The sequence below is a fragment of the Lepidochelys kempii genome, chromosome 7 (genome assembly GCF_965140285.1).
Source record: "Lepidochelys kempii isolate rLepKem1 chromosome 7, rLepKem1.hap1, whole genome shotgun sequence".
Classification (NCBI taxonomy): domain Eukaryota; kingdom Metazoa; phylum Chordata; order Testudines; family Cheloniidae; genus Lepidochelys; species Lepidochelys kempii.
The window spans coordinates 28,954,348-28,974,870 of record NC_136386.1 but is presented as its reverse complement, the minus strand read 5'-3'; the positions used below and the strand labels follow the sequence as shown (position 1 = coordinate 28,974,870).

Here is a 20,523-nt window from a genome sequence, read left to right as displayed (position 1 = left end):
AGAACACTTACAGCACTCCGAGTTCCCAAGCTGGAATACTGCAGTTGTTCGTCTGTTCTTTACCCACAGAAGGGTTCTCCCAGGACCTGTTTCTAGGATGGCATGTGAATAAGGCTGTATTATCAAAACTCAGCCTATTTGTATCATCTGAAAATATCACTTATCCCCACTAGGTCAGACTGTGTTTCAATCCTCATAGATTCACAGATTTTAGGGCTAGAATAGACCATTATGATAATCTAGTCTGACAACCTTCATAACCAAAGAAATAGATTTTTCATTCAGTAATTTCTGCATCAGGCCCAAAACTTCTTGGGTGAGCTAGGACAGTGGCTCTCAACTTTTCCAGACAACTGTACCCCTTTCAGGAGTCTGATTTCTCTTGTGTACCCTCAAGTTTCACCTCACTTAAAAACTACTAGTTTACAAAAATCACACACAAAAGTGTGTCAGCACATTATTGCTGAAAAATTGCTTACTTTCTCATTTTTACACATAATTATAAAAAAAACAATTGGAATATAAATATTGTACTTACAATTCAGGGTATAGTATGTAGAGCAGTATAAAAAACTCATTGTCTGTATGAAATTTTAGTTTGTACTGTAAGCCTGTGCTTTTTATGTAGCCTGTTGTAAAACTAGACAAATATCTAGATGAGTTGATGTAGCTTCTGGAAGACCTTTGCCTACCCCCAGTGGTACACATATTCCTGGTTGAGAGCCACTGAGCTAGGACATATTAGTGGCTAATTGGCCAAAAGCCTTTTCTTCTTAAACCTGAGGCTACTGAAATACTAGCCTCAGACAAACCATATAGTGAACTTTAATCACTACTTCATGCAGCTCTTTGACTATTACTTAATAGGTCTGAGCTTTTCTTTGTATCTAGGTTCTCATACTCATCAGTATGGTATCTCAGATCTTGTTTTTTCTTGTCACATGGCTCTGTCCTCTTGTCAGGAATCAGTGATATGAGAATTGGGTATAATAAAATGCCCTAGTACTTGACTTCATTTGCAGAATTTTTTTTCTTGTCTCTACATCCAAACTAGAATCTGAAACAAAACAGTATGTCCGAGTGCTTTCTTTTTATTCTTGGTAAGAAATGAATCATTCCTGGATAGCCATGTACCCTCTATTGTTGATTAAACACCAGAGCACAACTTTTTGCTACTGTCGATCCACATACATAAGCATAACTCCTGTTGATATGTGACCCTAATGCTGAGATGTTTGCTACCAGGACAAATTACTATACTTATACTTCAAACACTCTGTGCTGATGTTTCAGAAAGTATAAAACATGGCTTTTAACTCTCAAAACACCTCACCTAGAAATTACTGGTACTTTGATTTATGAGCTTTAAGAAACCACCTTGGATTATTTTTCAGACTAGTATGAACAAAACATATATGTCTTTTAAATTAATGATTAAGCCAATTTCTCTAACTTTTTGTGTTAACTGAACCATTACAACTGTATTATAAAGGGAAAGGCTGGGCCAGTTCAAGCCACTAATTTTATAATATAGCCTTCCTGTATATTCATCTGTCTTCTCTGAAAGATATCTGGGGCCAAATTTTGCCCACAAATCCATGTGCACATCTCCCATTGATGTCTATGCCTTACCTGGGTCTCCTAAAACAACGCAGTCCCCAGGAACATCGGTCTATCCCAGTCTATTTTTCCTTCATCCTCATCTCAGTGTTTTTGTTTGTTTTGGGGGGGCATCCTCATCTCAGTGTTTTTGTTTGTTTGTCTGATAGCGTCCTCCCACATGCAAAGTGACAGTAACATCAGGTCCTGTGGAGAAGACAGCAGTCAGTGCCTCCAGCAGAGCTACTGAGATCCAGGGGAAAATCCAGAGGGAGACCATCTTTCTTGACCAGTAGATCACACTGTGACCAGACACCGGACTTCCCTGCAATCGTTGAGAGGAGGAAAAAGTCAGTGACTAAAAAGATTAAGCGGTGGAATGAAAGGAATAAGGGAGTAAGAGGTGAGACCCAAGCCAAAGCAGCAGGACATATGACAAGAAATAAGCAAAGCAGCATCCTAGCTCTTAATAGCTCATTGTATAGGATACCCTTGAGTCTATGATCATCTCTTCCCCAAAATGCATGCAACCATGAAAGCAATGTGGAACAGAAGGAGTTTAAAACCAGAGATACAGACATTTACTATTACTTCCATCTGGGAAGCAGCCAAGCGTGGCTGGAAGACCAACATTCTTTCTCCCATCAGTCTTGCAACAGTACACAGGGGCAAAGAGACGAAGTATGGGCAGAGTCATGGTTCCAGGACTCCTGAGAAGACCGTGAGATCCCAAACAATGATTGTATTACAGGCTACAAAGCTAAAACATAATAGCGTCTATGAAACTCTGCATCAGCCAAAAGGTCAATGTGCCTATGCCTCACCGGAAAGCTAAGACGAATGTATACAGTCCTGTGCTGTGTTCCTTCAGGTGCTGAGGACTATGAAGTATTTCAACAAGCTCAGTATTGTCAAGGTGAGAGTCAGTGTCCTCTAGCATCTCCCCAAATATATCCACTTACCAAGGAAAGAGAATGCTTTTGAAATGCAATCCCTTTTGATCGGGTTAAGTACAGGAAGGAGGAGCAACCTCCCAACTGCAACAGGTGTGCTGAATTCACTGCACCACCCAAGACATAGTTTACCCAATAACAGGCAGCAAACATGGAATGGCTCTCTGAGCCAAACAACTCAATTTCTGCCCTAGGAACCTCAGCCACCAAACCTGTTACCTTTCCCAAATCCTGCACGAACTACCATTGTAGGTCTCTGCTGAGCTGAAGAGGCCTAGGAGTCTCCTTTTAGTCATCCCAACACATGAACACCCACTCAGGGTCCGCTTCCCTATCCTCATTGCTTCAATGGTAACTTCACCTATGGCGGTCAGTATGAAAAGAGGTTGGTAAAAGCATGGCTTGGACGGACTACTTCATGGTGGGTGCGTATAGGTGCCTATCCCAGCTGCTGACTGAAGTGCCCAGGATGAATGGGCTTTGCCTAGTCACTGCTCTCGCAGCTTCCAGTTCTACCCTAGCCCAGCGGCCCTGACACAGGTCCCTGCCGGCAACCCCACAGAGGCTAAGCCCACCTCTCCTGCTTTGGCTCAGACTGTGCCCAAGTTCAGTCAGCCATCCGCTTTTCACACTGGCCACCAGAGGTGAAGTTGCCGTTGAAGCAATGCTCTGAAAGGCTGACTGAACTCGGGCAAAGTCTGAGCCAAAGCAGGAGAGGTGGGCTTAGCCTCTGTGGGGCTGCCGGCAGGGACCTGTGTCAGGGCCGCTGGGCTAGGGTAGAACTGGAAGCTGCGAGAGCAGTGACTAGGCAAAGCCCATTCATCCTGGCACTTCACTCAGCAGCTGGGGTAGGTTCCCAATCACTGCAAGTCCAGAACCACCTCAGGACAGTTGACTATATGGCTTAATGGAGACAAAATGGCTGCCACTCAGGCACAAAGGTGTGTTACCTGCTCAAAAATATAGTAAAGGATTCTCCCCTGCACCTGTGGTGTCATTAATTGACTGTCATGTGGCCCTTGAGGCACTCAGTCACAGGCATGCTAGCTGGCCATATGGCCCGTTCACAGAAAGCTTTACGCTAAAACCCTCCAAGCTAATATCTTCCCCAAGTACTAGGAAGTTATTTAGTATTAAGTGTGCAAGGCTAAAGGAAACCCTGATCAGGCAAAATGGATTGAAATGTAAATCCACTACAAGACAGGATTTACAGGGGGGGAGAAGGGGATCAAATATAAAACCCTTTAATATGAAACTAAACAAACTGATAATTTAACCTTGTTCCCAGCATCATAGGAATTTTCTCAGTAGTTTCCCAAGGATCTTGTTTGCAGCTTGACATCTGTAACTGTGCTGAGGCCACTCTGTACTGTATTGCCATCTAGTGGCTGCTGTATAGAATCTCTCCAGGCCATGGTCCAACAAGGAAACTGAATTGCAAGCAATGGTGTTGCATGTTCGAGCACAGCAAGCTTCTCCCTCTATCCCTTTCATACTGTATGCCATTTAGTTATGAATGGAAGCATAATTGCCAATTGTGGGCACATTAATGAATTTGCTAACATGCACTATAAGAACATGCCCTGAATCTCAAAAGACAAAAGTTAACTAACATTTCTGCTGTATTTCTTAATGTATCCTCCATAAAGCTGCGGAAAGCATTAGAAATGGGAACAGAATTATTGAGGCATCCAGTTTGTTCCTGTCCATGTTTACAAGTGTTTTAATGAGTTGCCTTTTAAAATATTGCTGTGTTGTATAGTCATGGTCCTAAACACGCTAGTAACACCGCTTTTAACCTTCAGTGTTTGCATTTGTATAATGCAGAATCCTGTGGTGCGTTATATCAGGAAGTGATAGAAGTATTGACTTCAACAGCACAGATGCTGCGTGCAAGAGTGGTCCAGATCCTCAGCTATGGCCAAACTACTCAGAGCAGGATTTTGTACTGTCCTGCTCCGCCAGCTGTGCTGTGCAGGCTGCAACCATCTTAAAGCAGTGGGAAGCCTGCTTTAATTGATGCCCTGGTTAATGGCTGCAGGGGACTGGTATTTGAGTTTGTTTTGGGAGAGCAGCAATCCTTTTCTATTCATCCTTTCATACCAGGGCTTACTATCACTGTATCCCAAAATACTTCCCTTGCTTTTAGTTAATCAGCATTAACATGGAGAAGGATTGTCATAGCTCAGAGCAATCCCAGCCAAGCCTCCTGTTTCCCTGCTATGCTGGTAGCAGGGATGGGGAGCCCCCACGTCAGCTCTACTCCACTACTCACCTTTACCCTGGGATGATCCACTCTAGGCCAAGTAAACCAGTTTCAGGTTCAGATGATGCCAGCACAAAGCAGTTGCACTCTTCAGATACTTGGATTTGGGCCAGATCCTCCAGTCCTTTACAAATTGCACAGGATTAGAAAAACAAACTCGGATCATATTCTTTCTTCTGTACAAAACTCTGGGCTTTACAATGGTACGTGTGTCTACAGGGAACATCTTAACCTGCCTGAGGTCAGAATTCTGCATTTCAGCGCAAGGAACTGGATGCGTGTATTGTAGATGGATCTGATGGGGGAATTTCCAGTGAGTTTGTTATAGAAATTTGGAAATAGAGTGTGCATTGGGCATCCAGCTGTTTGGCCTTTCTGGCATGTAGATTGGGGCTAGTGTGCATATGAACACGGGCCTAACTGGTGACTTCCCTGAGTTTGCATAAGTAAGAAGGGTACTTGAGCAACCTTAGCTATCAGTTCATTAAATTTGTCTTTGTGGGATTTGTTTAAACTAATTGAGGATCTCCAGCCTGGTCTGTTTACCCTTACATTAGTGGTGACTCTGGAGCAATTCAAGAATCTTGATTCAGAAAAGTACAGCTGTAGCTGAGCTGATGTTAATGCTGATTAACTCAAAGCAAGGGAAGTGTTTTGAGATACGATGGTAGCAAACCGTGATATAAAAGGACTAATGGACAGGATTGCTGCTCTCCCAAGCCAAACTCAAATGTCATCCCAAACCAATCAAAACCGAGGGGCTGTGTCTTTGTTGTCAGGAGATGTGATAGAGGTACCCAAGGTAGACTTAATCTAGCCAACTTGGGTATTGCAGCAGTGAAGCTGCAGCAGGCTAGCCCTCTGAGTAATAACCCAGGGCTCCAGGTGGGGTTGTACAGCCCACAGCAAAGAGTGCTCCGCTTTGGCTTCCCTGCTGCAATGCTCAGGACACAGCTATCAGAGCAGATGGCTCTTTGTTAGTCTGGTACAGGAGAGCTTTTGCATTCTGTTTGCAGTCTGGGAAGCCCATTCAGAAAGCAGACCACACTTAAACCCGCCCCCTCTATGCTAGCTAGCCTTGCTCCTTTGTCCTGTACAACATTCTGGGAGAGTTTGAGGGAAGTATTAGGCTCATGCAAGGTCTAGAAAGGCATTAAATGCACAGGGCATAAAGCACCAGTAGAACTGCATGTCAAGATCTAGCTCAAGTCCTCAGCAGAGGCCACTATGTTAAATTAAGGAAACATGTTAGAGCTGCAGTGAAGAGATGGAATGCAGAATTATCCTGAAATGCCACTAGATGTTGGACATACCAAGCCTCCAAAGATTTTTATGGTCAGCTGTGGTGTAAGTGGTTGGCAAAGGAAAGATCCGAGTAATTAGAGTGATTTTAATATATGTTAGAGGTAGTTTAATGCATGACATAATGCTTTGGACAGCGTGGCCCATTCTCATAAAGCGTACTAAGGAGGAGTATACTCCAAGCCACATCTCTCTCTACCCCTCCTCCCCTCACAAAGCCCATCCCCTCTCCTTGCACAGTTCCATCTCTGTTCTACCATGCTAGCCTTTTCCTAGCCCCTGTTATGGCTGCCAAGAGAGTCTCCCATCCTTGCAGATGGAGAAACATGCACTCATCACCAGCCTGCATTAGACAGCCAGCTGTCTTTTCTACATGGAGCGGTCCTAGACTTTATGCCAAAAAGCCCCTGCACAGAGCAACTGCAGCTGCTCTGAGTTGCTCAAACTGTCCCTCCTAGCCCATGCTATCTTTTTCCCCAGGTGCCTCCTTCATATCCTCAACTCTGCTTGCACTCCCCTGTCTCAGCTTATCAACCCCCATGCTCACACCTCTCCTTCCTTCATTCCCATGCTACCATCACGCCCAGCAGCCCTGTTGTATTCTCCCTCCCTCAAGGATGAGACTGGGAGTTTTGTGCTGTTGTTCTCCCCACCCTCTGGTTACGCACCAGTTTTCTCTATGCCCAGCTGGAAGATTATAAAACTGAACATAGGAGCTATTGCTGCTAGTGCTCTTGTTGACTTGTGTGGTGGTTCGATGTTGCTTGTAATTATTAGAATTGGGAGCACTGGCTGTTGGGAGTCTGAAAGGACAGGAAGGAGGGGAGAGGAGTTGAGAGGCTGGAAAAAAGCTACAGAGGGTGCAGCAGCAGCTTGGTAAAGAGGTTTCCACTTTGAAAATAAAGTCCTGTTGAAGCCTGTTAGCACCTTGCTTGGTTGATACAACATTCTGGCGAGGAGGATGGATCTTCTGCCTCTGAACCCACCTGCACCCTTTCTGCAAAGCCCAGGTGAGCTTCCAATTGCTTTTACTGCTTGGATCCATATGCTTGAGACTTATCTGCTTGCAATCGGTGCTACACAGATTTCTGAAGGAAGAAAGCGTGCTCTGCTAATCCACTGCCTAGGAGCAGAAGGGCAACGTGTATTTTACACATTTTCCCCTTGCAGATGATAAATATGAGACTGCACTCACAGCATTAAAAAAATTTTTGTGCCAAAAGTGAATGTAGTAGCTAATTGTTACAGATTTCTCCAGCATGAGCAGAAACCAGGGGAAACTATAATGCCAGTATATTGCTTCCCTGAGGAGTCTGATTGTAATTTGTGACTTTGGGAATATGGCAGATGAGATGATTAGAGACCAGTTCATTGAGAAAACAACGCTTCATGTAAGAGAACGCTTAATTCTAGAACCACAACTTACACTAGAAAAAGCAATAACCATTGCTACTCAGATTGAGTCAGCTACAGCTGAAGCCAAAATAATGAGCATGGATACAGGAGGCACAGTCCAGGCTGTGACTCCTTTTTAGAAAAGTTCGCTACCACTGCAGACACACAATTGCAAGAGGAAAACTAATGAAAAATCACCGAATCAGCAAATTCAAAATACAGTAAAAGCATGTTTTTGCTGTGGATCCCCACAACACCTTGCAAGATACACAGGATGTCCAGAAAAAGTAGCTCAGTGCAATCATTGCAAAAAGATTGGACATTTTGCTAAAGTATGTCGCAGTAGCCAGTTCAATCAACAGGTGCATGCAGTTACAATACCAGCTGTTACTGTGCTGAGCGTGGACAAAATCACTATTGCACATATTCCAGAATAAACAAAGTGCACTGTAAACATTCCCACCATACCCTCAGGCAAACCACACTCTATTCAGCTAACGTTGGACACGGGCTCAGCAGTATCTATACTACCTGATTCCATCTATTTGCATTACTTTAAAGATGTGCCTCTTACTGAACCCAAACTTCACTTGGTGTGCTATTTGAAAAAAACATATTTCAGTACATGGCTGCCTGCCAGCAATAGTTACTTTTGGTGATTGCTGTGTAACTGCAGAGTTCTACATTGTCCACAAAGGCACTCCTACTTGGCAGAGATTTATTGGCTGCTTTAAATGTCAGGGTAGTTAATGGATGAATTGATCTTCCTCAGCAAAGCACTCTTGCAGTACACACACCAGTTTGAGCTGGGACTCAAAGCCAAGTTGAGGAGAAACTCAGCTGTGCTTATGGGTTTCTGCATAAAGTTAAAATGAGAATAATGTGATGCCTGTACGACAGAAGTTACGGCGCTTACCATTTTCAGTCAGGGAAGCTGCTTCAGAGGAACTTAGAAAACTAGTTCAAAAGGACATTATTGAAGAGATCGACGCCTCAGAATGGATTTCACCTATAGTAGTGATGCAGAAGAAGGGTGCAGGCATTCACCTTTGTGAGGACTTAAGGGAGCCAAATAAAACTATTGTGATTGACAGCCATCCTCTTCCTCACATACAAGAAGTATTTGCAGAACTCCGTGGAGCAAAGATGTTTTCAACTCTTGATTTGCAGAGAGAATGCCACCAGATTATGTTGCATGAAGATAGCAGACACGCACGAGGGGCTATTACACGAGGAACTATTTTGTTTTAAACGTGTTCCATACGGTCTCGTATCTGCCCCAAGTGCCTTTCAAAAAATGTCATTGATTCTGAAGAATCAACATGGAGTTCAGTGCTAATTGGATGATATTATCGTGTTTGGAAATACTTCTGAGGAGCATGACAATAACCTGAAGTCTGTACTAAACTGCATCAGCACAGCAGGCCTCCAGCTCAATGGGTCCAAATGCAAATTTAGACAAACTGAACTCTCCTTTCTGGGGCACACAATTTCACAGGCTGGACTAAAACCTGATCCAGATCATATCCTGGCAATTTCAAATGCTCCTCCTCCAATAGATTTGCAAACCTTACGTTCCTTCTTGGCTCTTACCTCCTGGTATGCAAAATTCATTCCCAATTATGGTTCTGTCATTGAACCATTATGGGAATTACTACAGAGAAGTTCAACCTTAGTGTGGACAACGGATGCACAAGCTAGTTTCGAAACGGTGAAAGACCTTGATTGTACATAGTCCAGTACTTGCATTATTCAGTCCTGCATTGCCCACAATTGTAACTACTGATGCTACTGATTATGGACTTGGGGCTGTTCTCACAAAACTGCATGAGGACAACACAGAGAGGACTGTTGCATTTGCTTCAAGGACACTAAGTAATGCTGAGAGAAAATATTCTACAGTCGAAAAAGAAGCACTTGCTTGTGCCTGGGCTACTGAAAAATGGAGAACTTACCTGTGGGGGCCGCACATTCAAGTTGCGCACAGACCACAGCCTTTGACGATGTTGCTCACCATGAAAGGACAAGAAGAGCAGGATACCGTATTGCTCAATAGTCTGCAAGACTACTCTCTTTCAATTATGAACTGGAAGATAAGCCTGAAAACCAAAATGTGGTCGCTGATTGCCTTTCTCGCCTGCCTTTGCCTTCACCAGATGGTGCACCGGAGGATGAGGATGTAGTGGTTGTGCTTATTACAAGCACTCTCACTGCAGTTACAAGAGAACAATTTCAAGCTGTTTTTGTTGAATTGGACACGCTGAACAAACTATGGGAATTTCTGACAAAGAGATGGCCCAGTCACCCTAAAAACCGCAACCCAGTTTTGCTGCCTTATTTTAGAGATTGGGATGAACTTACTTTGTTCGATGGCTGCGTGCTACAAGGTACACACCAGCTCCTTGTGCCAGAAGAATTACAGTCAAAACTCATACACCTGGCACACGATACTCATCAAGGAATTGTCCAAACCAAACAATGACTACGGGATTTGTATTGGTGGCCAGGGATGGACTCTCAAACTGAAGCACTCGTAAAATCCTGTGTCACTTGTCAAATGCATGATAAGACAGCAGTGACATGTACCCCTCCATTACTGCCTGTTCCTCTTCCTGAATCTGCATGGGAAAAAGTGGTGATTGACATTGTAGGACCCTTTGATACTGCTCCACCTGACTGCCGTTATGCCATCACTTTAATAGACTATTTCAGTAAATGGCCTGAGGTAGTGTTTACATCACAAATCTCTTCTGCTACAGTAATTAAGTTCCTCTCTTCAGTTTTTAACAGGGAAGGTAACCCCTAAGAACTGGTTTCAGATAATGGTAGTCAATTTACTTCCCTGAGGTTTGAAGCTTTTCTAGCACAGAGGAACATTTTACACAGAAGGTCATCCCTATATTACCCTCAAGCCAATGGGGAAATCGAACGATTTAGCAGAAGTTTAAAAGAGAGTTTGCAAACTGCTAAACTGGAAGGGCAATTGTGGATACGCTTCACTACTGATTTCTGTAAGCATACCAGGCTACATGACATGCCACAATGCAAAGATCACCCACAGTTACTGCATGGGAAACAGATGAATACTAAACTGAACATTGCGGGATTGTTAAAGGCACGACCTGATGCCCCAAATTAGGATGATATGAGAAAAACAGTTGAACAGAACCAAGCAAAGTCTAAGGCTTTCACAGACAAGCGGCGGGGTGCTAAGGAACCAAAGTTTGAGTGTGGTACCTTCGTTAGAATACGAAAACCTGGAATTTTACGTAAAGGGGACCATAAATTCACAGCTCCTCTTAAAATCATAGAGAAGAAGGGACCTTACACCTATTGACTTTCTGATGGGCAGGTATGGAATGCTTCTTATCTTGCACCTGCCTATGTACCAAGAGGAGATTATGCCAACACCCAGTCTGCACTGGATGACTTCACCACAGTACCAACACAACAAGACATTGCACTGGAACCGGGGCTTGAGAGACGGCCTGTCAGACCCAGACAACCACCTGTCTGGACTAGAGACTGTTATGTAGTATCTACAGTGTTTTCAGTATAATATTTCTGCCAACAGTGTTGTGTCTTGTTTCATATTTGTTCCTGTGGTTAGAACAACAGTGTTTATTTTAATTGGGAGAGTTTCTTAAGAGAGGAGCGAATGTGGTGTTTAGATGTTGCTTGTAATTATTAGAATTGGGAGAACTGGCTGTTGGGAGTCTGAAAGGACAGAAAACAGGAAGGAGGGGGGAGGAGTTGAGAGGCTGGAAAATAGCTACAGAGGGTGCAGCAGCCGCTTGGTAAAGAGGTTTCCACTTTGAAAATAAAGTCCTGTTGAAGCTTGTTAGTACCTTGCCTGGTTGATACAACAGCTTGCTGAAGCCTCCAGGAATGGAAGACCTTCCCTTCTGATTCAGTGCAGTGTTTAGAGGCAGCCAGAAGAGGAATGGGAGAAGACGATGGGGTAGCAGCACCACCTGGAGGCAGTAGGAGAGGTAGCCTCAAGAATAGCAACCGCTTCCTGCAGGGTGTCCCAGAGCCGGGAGCTGGCCCAAGCAGAAGCAACAGTCATACCCCTGCACTCCAGGAGGAAGCCTTCCAGAGGGAAAAGGATGAAGTTGCATAAATAGTTTATTTGCTGAAAAATGCAGTTTTGGTTGACCCGAAACTATTTGACCCGATTAATGAATTTGACCCGATTAATTTTGGCTCAGGAAATGTTTTTCAGGGCTAGCTTCAGGCAAGTGAGCCTATGTGCCCCGATACTCTTCAGCCTACTGGTCAGAGCTCTTGCCTGGGATGTGGGAGACCCAGGTTTGAATCCCCATTCTGGAGCACTTGACCTTCACCCTCCTCATCTCTCAACAGAGCATCTTAACCACTGGCTATAAGCTCTTCTGGAGTGAGTTGCTTTCACTCTCTCCTGTTGCAAAGCTGTGACCCTTTGAATAAATTATTAATCTGGTCCAAAGAGAGAGAAGGACTCTCTAGCCTGGTGATTAAGGCGTCCCACCTGAGAGGTAGGAAATGGAGATTCAACTCTCTCCTTAGACTCAGGCTGATGACTGAGATCCACATCTCTTACCCCTCAGGTGAGCCTTAATCGCCAGGCTAGGGTCATTCTCTCTGTGGCACAATGAATAGTTAAGTATTTATACCAAACAGAACAGCTTCAACAGGAAAGACCAAGAGCCGCCTAGTGACAAGGTGCTCACTTGGGAGTGGGGAGAGCTGACTTCAAGCCCCTGTTCCAGAGCCAGTGTTAAACCTGGATCTCCCACAGCCCAGGTAAGTGCACTAACCACTGGGCTAAAGCTTACAAGGATGGATGGACACATACCTGGCTCTTTACAAATGACTGGAATAAAACTTCTCATTTGCTGACAAATTCAGAGCATTTGGGGAACCAAACCAAGTATTTTTTTTCCGATTTGCTGGCCAAATTGCGGGGGGGAGGGGGAATCAATTAGTCACCCAGCTCTAGTGAAGACACTATTCAAATGGGAAACAGGACCAGAGGAAGCTGTTACTGTGGTAATCCCTGGACACAAGGAAGTGATAAGATTAAAGGGGAAGGAAAAAGGATGGAAAGGGAGGCTTATGGCCATTTGAGCTTCCTTCTGATCAAAAACCTGTTTAATCAAGGTCTTGTCTAGGGTGCAACTGAAACTATGCTGTGGACAACTGGCAAACTAAGAGTGTATTGGATGTCCTTCCAGGGCAGTGAACCTGGTACAGTGGTGTGGTTATTTTTACTGAGTCTATTTAAGACTCCTTGGCTTCACAACTGCATAATTAAAACACATAGGAGACAAGTTCTCTTTACCGCCCCCCTTCAGTTAGGGTTGAGCACTCTTGTGTGTTGCCCAATAAATCCTCCGGAGAGGGTGGGGGAGAAGAGACAGGCAAAAGACAAGACTTGACAATTGGGATATTTTTAGGGAAGATATAGAGAGAGTAAAATAACCCATTCATGGGTCTTCCATATACCATAAAGGTTTTTTAAAAAATGTGTAGGGGATGACACACAAACCTATTTCTCTCTGCCCTTATCTTTACTGGTACTTTTTAATTCTGTGCCTAAAAATGCTATGTGAAGAGAAACACTTGCACCAGAATCACTAGCAGGCAAGGCCAGACAGCCTTAGTGACAGCCTACAGGGAGGGGGACTTTAGGAGGAGGCCCACAATGTGTCACAGTCCCTGCGAAGACAAACCTCAGTGCCATTCCCTCTGACAGATCCACCATGGTAACAAGTAGCACTGCCAAATTACCCAGAACAGCCAGTAAACTGTACAATGTGAGATTTTCTTCTGTACCTAACAGAAATCAACTGCTTATCTCCGTAGTACCTGAAAGCTAGACTCATTTACATTCTCTCTGGTTCATAAGGTAAAGTAAACAGAGACCGGAAGATGTTACCCGGTGTCTCTTTGGTGGCCTGTGTGAAATGAAGTTTGTGGTCCCCTTCCTAGTCATGCATGATAAAAGTACACACATTAGTGTCTGCAATGTGCATGTGAGCACTGCTACAACAGGGATTGAACTGGGGGACCTCCAGAGCTAAGAGTATGAGCCACCTCAACTTGAACTAAAGAGCTATGGTGCTATAACAACTCATGTCCCCGGTGGATCAGCAGAGGAGGAGGATCCATAACACCCATTCACCAGTGGGCTATAGCCTATACATGTTGCTGGGACGTCACAGGACAGAGGCCAAGGAGTGAATGGGCATGGAGAATGAACAATCCCCAGTGTATCTCATGGTCAGGATCAAGACCAACCCTTGGAGTAATCCACTCTTTCTGTAAGAGACCTTATTTATCTTCTCTCTTAAGGAAGTAAAGTTTGAGCCTTTTGCTGTGAGACTCAAGTAATTGCACTGACTAAAAAAACCAAAACATCCTCCCAAGCAGTGGTATGTATGTATAGATTGCATCAAGATTCCCAGAAAGTATCCATCCACAATCTATGCATACATACCACTTCAGTAAAGATAGATAACTCACTTCTATAAGAGGCAAGAAAATCATCCATCAGCTGGAGAAGTTACCCAGTAACCATCCAACTGCAGCCAGATAAATACCAACTTTTTGCACAGTAAAGGAGAATGCATTCTATTCTCCACCTCAATACGGCTGGCCTCAAAAGCTGTTCTCTGAGCCTGTGTTGGATCATGCTTTAAAGATTGCTATAGTCACTCGGGAATTGAGAGTCTGGTTTGGCTTGTTCTTCCAAAACATTATATATCAGATTTCCTTGTTCGTTTTTAAAGGAGAGGTACTAAAGCAAGGATTCCATAATTGGTTTAATAAAGACTCATTGTTAATTTGGAGGTAACAGGAAGCTGGTGATCCATTGTTGGATCAAATACTTTGCTCTTATCCCCTTGAGCTGTATTAAGGTAAACTCCAAAGTATACCGCATGCTATAAAATAAGTGACAATATATTGAAGATTAGTAGAAATAGATTGTGTGCCTAATTCTGAAACTAGGTGCATGTCAGAATCTCAGTGCAAACTATCCTAATTAGAAACAAAGTCTCATGACCAGAGATCAGGTGAAACTATTTGTGATTCTAGAATTGCTGGTCTGGATTTTGCCTTTGCTTGAGTAAGCAGGTCTGCTTTAAAAACAATAAATGACTAAACATACTGCAATAGCTGAGCAATAGACTTTAAAAAAAAAACAACCCCCACTCAACTGCTGGTAGAAAACAAAGATTTAGCCTTTTATATGGAAGATGAGGGATAATTTACCTTAATTATAATTGTGTGGTCAAGTAATAGGCAGCTGGTTCAACAAAACCCAGGCAGCATCTGATAAACTGCTCACTAAGGATACTATTATACTAGAATATTAAAATCAGGTATGTGTACTGAAGAATTTCCAGAGCTGTTTTAAGTTCACGGGGTTCTTTATCTCCATTTCTTTTAGTTAGGAGATGGAGTAATGTTGGCAATGTTTCATTTATGAGACCACTTTTGTCCTTTAGAAGAGAAAGAAAATCAGTTTGGCAAGGAGGTAATGGCTAGTACTTAGGAGCAGGATTAAGTATAAGAAGATCTGTGACTTGAACAGGAGCTGCTAGAGGAAAAGAAGTCTCTGAAAATTCAGAGACACCACAACCCAGACAATTATTGGAAACATCCTCAGGTGCACTTGCTATGTTTCCAATGTACAAAGTCCACTTCTCTCGAGAGGACACTGAAATTCAAATTTCATCATTGAATGGGTGTGTTTCTAGTGAGGTTCCACAGGGATCGCTTCTTGGCTCTGTGTGCTATTTAACATTTTTATTAATGGCCTGGAAGACAACATACAATCATCAGTGATAAAATTTGCAGATGACACACAAACTGGGAGAGGGGTAAATCATAAAGAGAATGGATCACTGATTCAGCGCAATGTGGATTGCTTGGTAAACTGGACTCAAGCAAACAATGCGTTTTAATATGGCTAAACGTATACATCTATCAAAGAATGTAGACCATATTTACAAGGCAGGGGACTCTATCCTGGGAAGCTGTGACTCTGAAAAAGATTTGGGGGTTATGGTGGATAATGAGCTGGACATGGGGAATCTTGAGCAAGAGTAGAGAGGTTATTTTACTCCTGTAAATTGTATTTGGCAATGGTGTGACTGCTGCTGGAATACTGTGTCCAGTTCTGGTGTCTACAATTCAGGAAGGATATTGATGAACTGGTAGAGAGGGTTCAGAGAAGAACTACAAGAATGATTAAAGGATTCAGAAACATATCTTGCAGTGATACAGGAGTTCAGTCTATTTAACTTAACAAAGAGAAGATTAAGGTGTGATGTGATTACAGTCTAAGTATCTACATGGGGAACAAATATTTAATAACGGGCTCTTCAATCTAGCAAAGTATAAAACAATCCAATGGCTGGAAATTGAAGCTAGACAAATTCAGACTGGAAATGAGGTGTGAAATTTTTAACAGTGAGAATAATTAACCATTGGAGCAACTTAGCTAGCATCATGGTGAACTCTCCATCAATGACAATTTTTACATCGTTTTAATGTTTTCTAAAAGAAGATCTGCTCTAGGAATTATTTTGAGGAAGTTCCATGGGCTGTGTTATATAGGAGATCAGACCAGATGGTCACAATGGTCTTTTCTGACCTTGGAATCTATGAAAGTGAACTCACTCTACAAATTCCTTGCTGATTTGGAGTGCTCGAGAGAGTGTGGTCTAGTGCTCAGAGCAGGGGGCACCTGGATTCTATTCTCACCTCTTTCACAGTCTTGTTGTTTTACTTGGGCAAGTTAGGAATTTTGTTCCACACTTTACCTATTTGAAAAATAGTATACTGTATAAAAGGAAAAGGGGAAGTTACATTTTGGGCCTCCATACCTTGACTCTTTCAAACCAGTGTTTGCAAAATCAAACAGCTCTGTTATTTGCAGGCCTTGTCTACTCACACAGTTGCATCAGTTTAACTAAATTTGGTGTTTAAATGGATGTATTTACACTGGTGAAAACTCCTGTGTGGGCACTCAAATTGATTTAATCCCAGTTTATCAATTAAGGATATGTCTACACTACAGCCTATGTCAGCATGAGAATTTGGCACTGACAGGCTTCTGAAACCTGTCCTCTCTGGGGCAAGTTGCTGACTCCCTTACACATGGGGCCTGGGGATAGAAAGGAAGGGAGAAAATGGGCTAATCTTATTCACCAACTCACATGCTGTTCCAACAGCTGCCTGTTATTTACTATGGGTAGCTAGGAAAGTTTGTCTGCAATGATACTTGGATGCATTCCTTCAGATCTACTGGAAATGATAGTGTTTGTAGAGCTGCTGTTTTGAAACCTTCTTCTAGGCTATAGAACTGATTTGTCTTTGGCTTTTCATCTTTATTACTAGAAACACGATTTAGAGAAGAGCCTTGCCTCTCTCTTAGAGCCTGATCCTACAAGGAGGCTGAGTGACTTCAACACCCATCAAAGTCAAGGAGAGTTGAGGGTATGCAGCAGATTGGAGGACTGAGCACTCAGCCAGATTTTTAAAGGTATTTAGGCCTCTCAAGATGAGACAGGCACATATTGAGATTTTCAAAAGCACTGAGGGGCCTCCCATTGAAATACCTTTAAAAATCTCACCCTTAGTCTCTCTTGGTGTAGTTCTGCTTTTGTTATAAGAGATTATAAAATAATACAATCTTTGTTTTTGTTTTTTTACCATCTTTACTGCCAAGCAACAAGTACTCAGCTCTAAATTGCTGATTTTCCAGGACAGGTAAGGGTATTATGTTAGTTGGTAGATTCCTTTACCTGAGACTAAATACAGCAACATCTGTCAGTCTGGCATTTCAGCTCTGGACTAAGTCTCTGAAGTCAGTATGTGCCAACATGCCACCAGACGGGCCCAATTTTCACACCGCAAAAGACTGGCATAAGAAATTAATATTGTATTAAAACATACGACAAATAAAGATAAATGTTTTCCTTGTATTATTTTGCTATTTTCCCAGTACACAGATGTTTACTTAAGCTTTCATCTTTTGAACTGCTCTGTTCTATATGTGTGCTTATTTGCATATATATTATATAAAATCTATTCTCCAGGCACAGCAATCCTGCAGGGAAAACTCCAATTAAAGCTAAGGGAAGTTTTGAATGAATAAGCACTAAAGGATCAGGCCAAGAGCCTTGTCAGACATGAGTTCTGAGTATTTCGCAAGCAGACCAACACAGTTTGTGAACACTTGCTAAACAGAAATGGGCCATTGTCTTCCTTGAGTTACAATGTACATTAAGTTGATTAGCTTTTCTAATGGAATTGAATACCAGGTTACATAAACTACAGTGAGTTGCGTTAGTTTAGGACAATCCCCATTTTGGGGGGATGGTGGTATTATAAACCTTAAAAATCCCATAGACCTGTATTTCATGTCCCTAGAGGTCAAGACCAACTCATAGTAACCTACATCCTGAAAAGGCTTCGTGTGTTGTTTGGATTGATCAAAAGTCTTATCTACTTACAGCTGACTTTGTACCTATATTTAAGCTGGTTTTAGGTCAGCTGTATATATAACTTCCTTCTGAGTTCTGAAGGGTCCATCAGAAATTACTGTTAAACATATGAACGACAGTTAATAGATGTAGGAGTTCCTTTTTCTATTCAAACTATATGCAAATGTAAATCATCTTTTAGGTTTCTCCCAGGTAAAACCTATGACAAAAATACAAATATTCATTTAACCTTGTATTAAGATTCTTAATGACCTAGGAATATTTCAACAAATTAAAGTGGCAGACATTGCAAAAACAAACAAACAAAAAACCCACACACACACAGTAAACAGATCTCCTTTTCTCTTTTATTGATATTGCCAATGCGACTACCTTTACACAGGCAGATTGCTTTCCTACGTTACACACATTTTTTGTATTAATTTGGAAGTAACATTTTGCCCCCTATGCCTCCTAAAGTTATCAAATTAACACACAGTTATACTTACGAATCAGTTTTCCACAATTTTCTTTTAACCAATGACATTTACTTTTTCAGATCTGTGTAAAGGTTACTTGGCAAGAGTACATGCATGACATTAAATGGAGACCAATCCACCACTAAAAGGTAATGCACATAAAACATAATACAGTACTTTGACATCATTTCAAATAAATACCCACGTACAAATGTAGTAATTTTTAAATGTAACAATATTTCTTATGAATCAATACTGTAACAGAAGATGAAAATATAAGAAGTCCCCACATCTAGGAATAATAATGCTTCTTCCAGCAAACAGAAATCTTTTCCCCACTGACAATATTATTACAATTTGTACTTTTTTTTTTTTTTGAGGGAGGGAAGTCCTCCCCTCTCTCCCCCCGAAGTACCAATTTAATGATTCACACTAGCCTCAACAAACAGCACCAAGGCAGGTGGGTACAGCTTGTTGATGCACTTTTCACTTTCTGTTTCCTGAAATTACAATGATTAGATACAACATGCAAGAGTAGGTATTAATGTCTTGTCTTTCACATTTCCAAACAATACTATGGTTAAACTGTATCCACCACCATACACAGCTAACAGAACATTAATGTTCCCAATACATCCTCTGTACTGCAGCCACAAATGCGTTAATACATCTTGCTCATTTGTTCAATAAAAGTCCATTTTGGTTCCCAAAGTGTATTCGGGTTCGTTTTTTTTTTCCTATACCCCTGAATTTGCAAGGATCTGCATGATGAAGTATCATTGACTAACCGTATTTTTTACAATTTCTTGTGTATATATAATCTCTATATTAAGACGACCATTAAAAATGTGCGAAAGGGGAGTTCGCTTTGCACTTATTGCTCCACATCTTTACTAAGTTTCAAAACAACTGTTCATTTCTTCTTGTATAGACTAAGCTATTCTAGGAGTCTCACTTAAATTATTAAAGGCACTACTGGCAGTAATTAATGACAAAAAGGCGCTGAAATAGAACACCCTATTCATTGACAACTTTAGAATTTTTCTTTCTAAATGTACCATAATTTGGCACAATAAAATGAAGAAGTAACAAAACAATTCCAATTTGGAATTTAAGCCATACAGTTGTATAAAATTCTGTTAATCAATAATACTTCATACCTTCCTAAAACCCAGAAATTCTGGAATTTATAGGTAACACTACTTTAATATTTTTCAAATGCCTATTACTGTTTTAACTAGAGCAAAGTCAAGTTTTCTTCTTGTTACATTGAACTATTCCTAAGAATAATAATACAATATGAAAAAAACCCCAGAATTTGAATACCCTGGATTTCTTAATGAACATGGCAGTTAAAAATCAGTAATTTTAACACATAAAGCTTAACATTTTATAATAATAAAAAAAGTTGCTGAAGCACAGCACATACATAGTTTAGCAGAGCTCCTGGTTTTTGTGTTGAAACTCTTTTTCTAAACGCCGTCTAGAGCAAAATCAGAAATAGTCCAAATCTCTGCCACATGCTGATGTCGAAAATCAACAAGCACAAGCCCAAAATAGGGAGAGAGACTGTGAGCACAAACCACTGCATTTTATATAAACTCTTCTACATAAGGAATTAAAAGAAGCTAAAGTAAAATATCAAAAGTGCACAGGTTTAACAATCAGATAAAAAAATTAATATCTGCAATGAAATAAGAAAAATTCCCCCATCTGAACATTTCTAGTAGATCATAAACTAATATGGTGATCGTTACGTTCAAAGTAGGTTTCTTCAGCACTTGTAAGTTTTCTTCCTGCAGCAGCACTTATAGGTAAAACTTGTTTGTTTTATAACTTGAGACATAAAAGTAAAATTGCAGGTAGTATACTGGAAAAAGGTGGGTTTTTAAAAAAAAAAAAAAAAAACAATCTAGGATCAGGTCAGTGGTTTCCATTCTTTGTGCAACAGGCTACCACTGTTAACCAGAACGAGGCAGGCTAAGAAATACTGTTGCACTGTTGGAAAGGCCATCTCCAGGAACTACTCTAAAGCTGAAAAATGGAAAACA

At 41.7% G+C, this 20,523-nt stretch overlaps 1 protein-coding gene across 2 annotated transcripts in view; it reads right to left on the bottom strand.

Moving 5' to 3' along the window:
- Positions 1 to 570: 570 nt before the first annotated feature.
- Positions 571 to 20,523, bottom strand: part of BICD2 (BICD cargo adaptor 2) — a 169,107-nt gene continuing 149,154 nt past the window's right edge. Inside the window, exon 8 of one of the 2 annotated variants that reach the window (XM_073351569.1) lies at positions 571 to 1,924. In XM_073351569.1, coding sequence (XP_073207670.1) covers positions 1,742 to 1,924 — 183 coding nt within the window. In that variant the 3' untranslated portion in view covers positions 571 to 1,741. Of the gene's footprint in view, positions 1,925 to 18,341; positions 20,507 to 20,523 lie in introns of those variants that run through there. The other variant, XM_073351568.1, reaches the window with a different exon arrangement.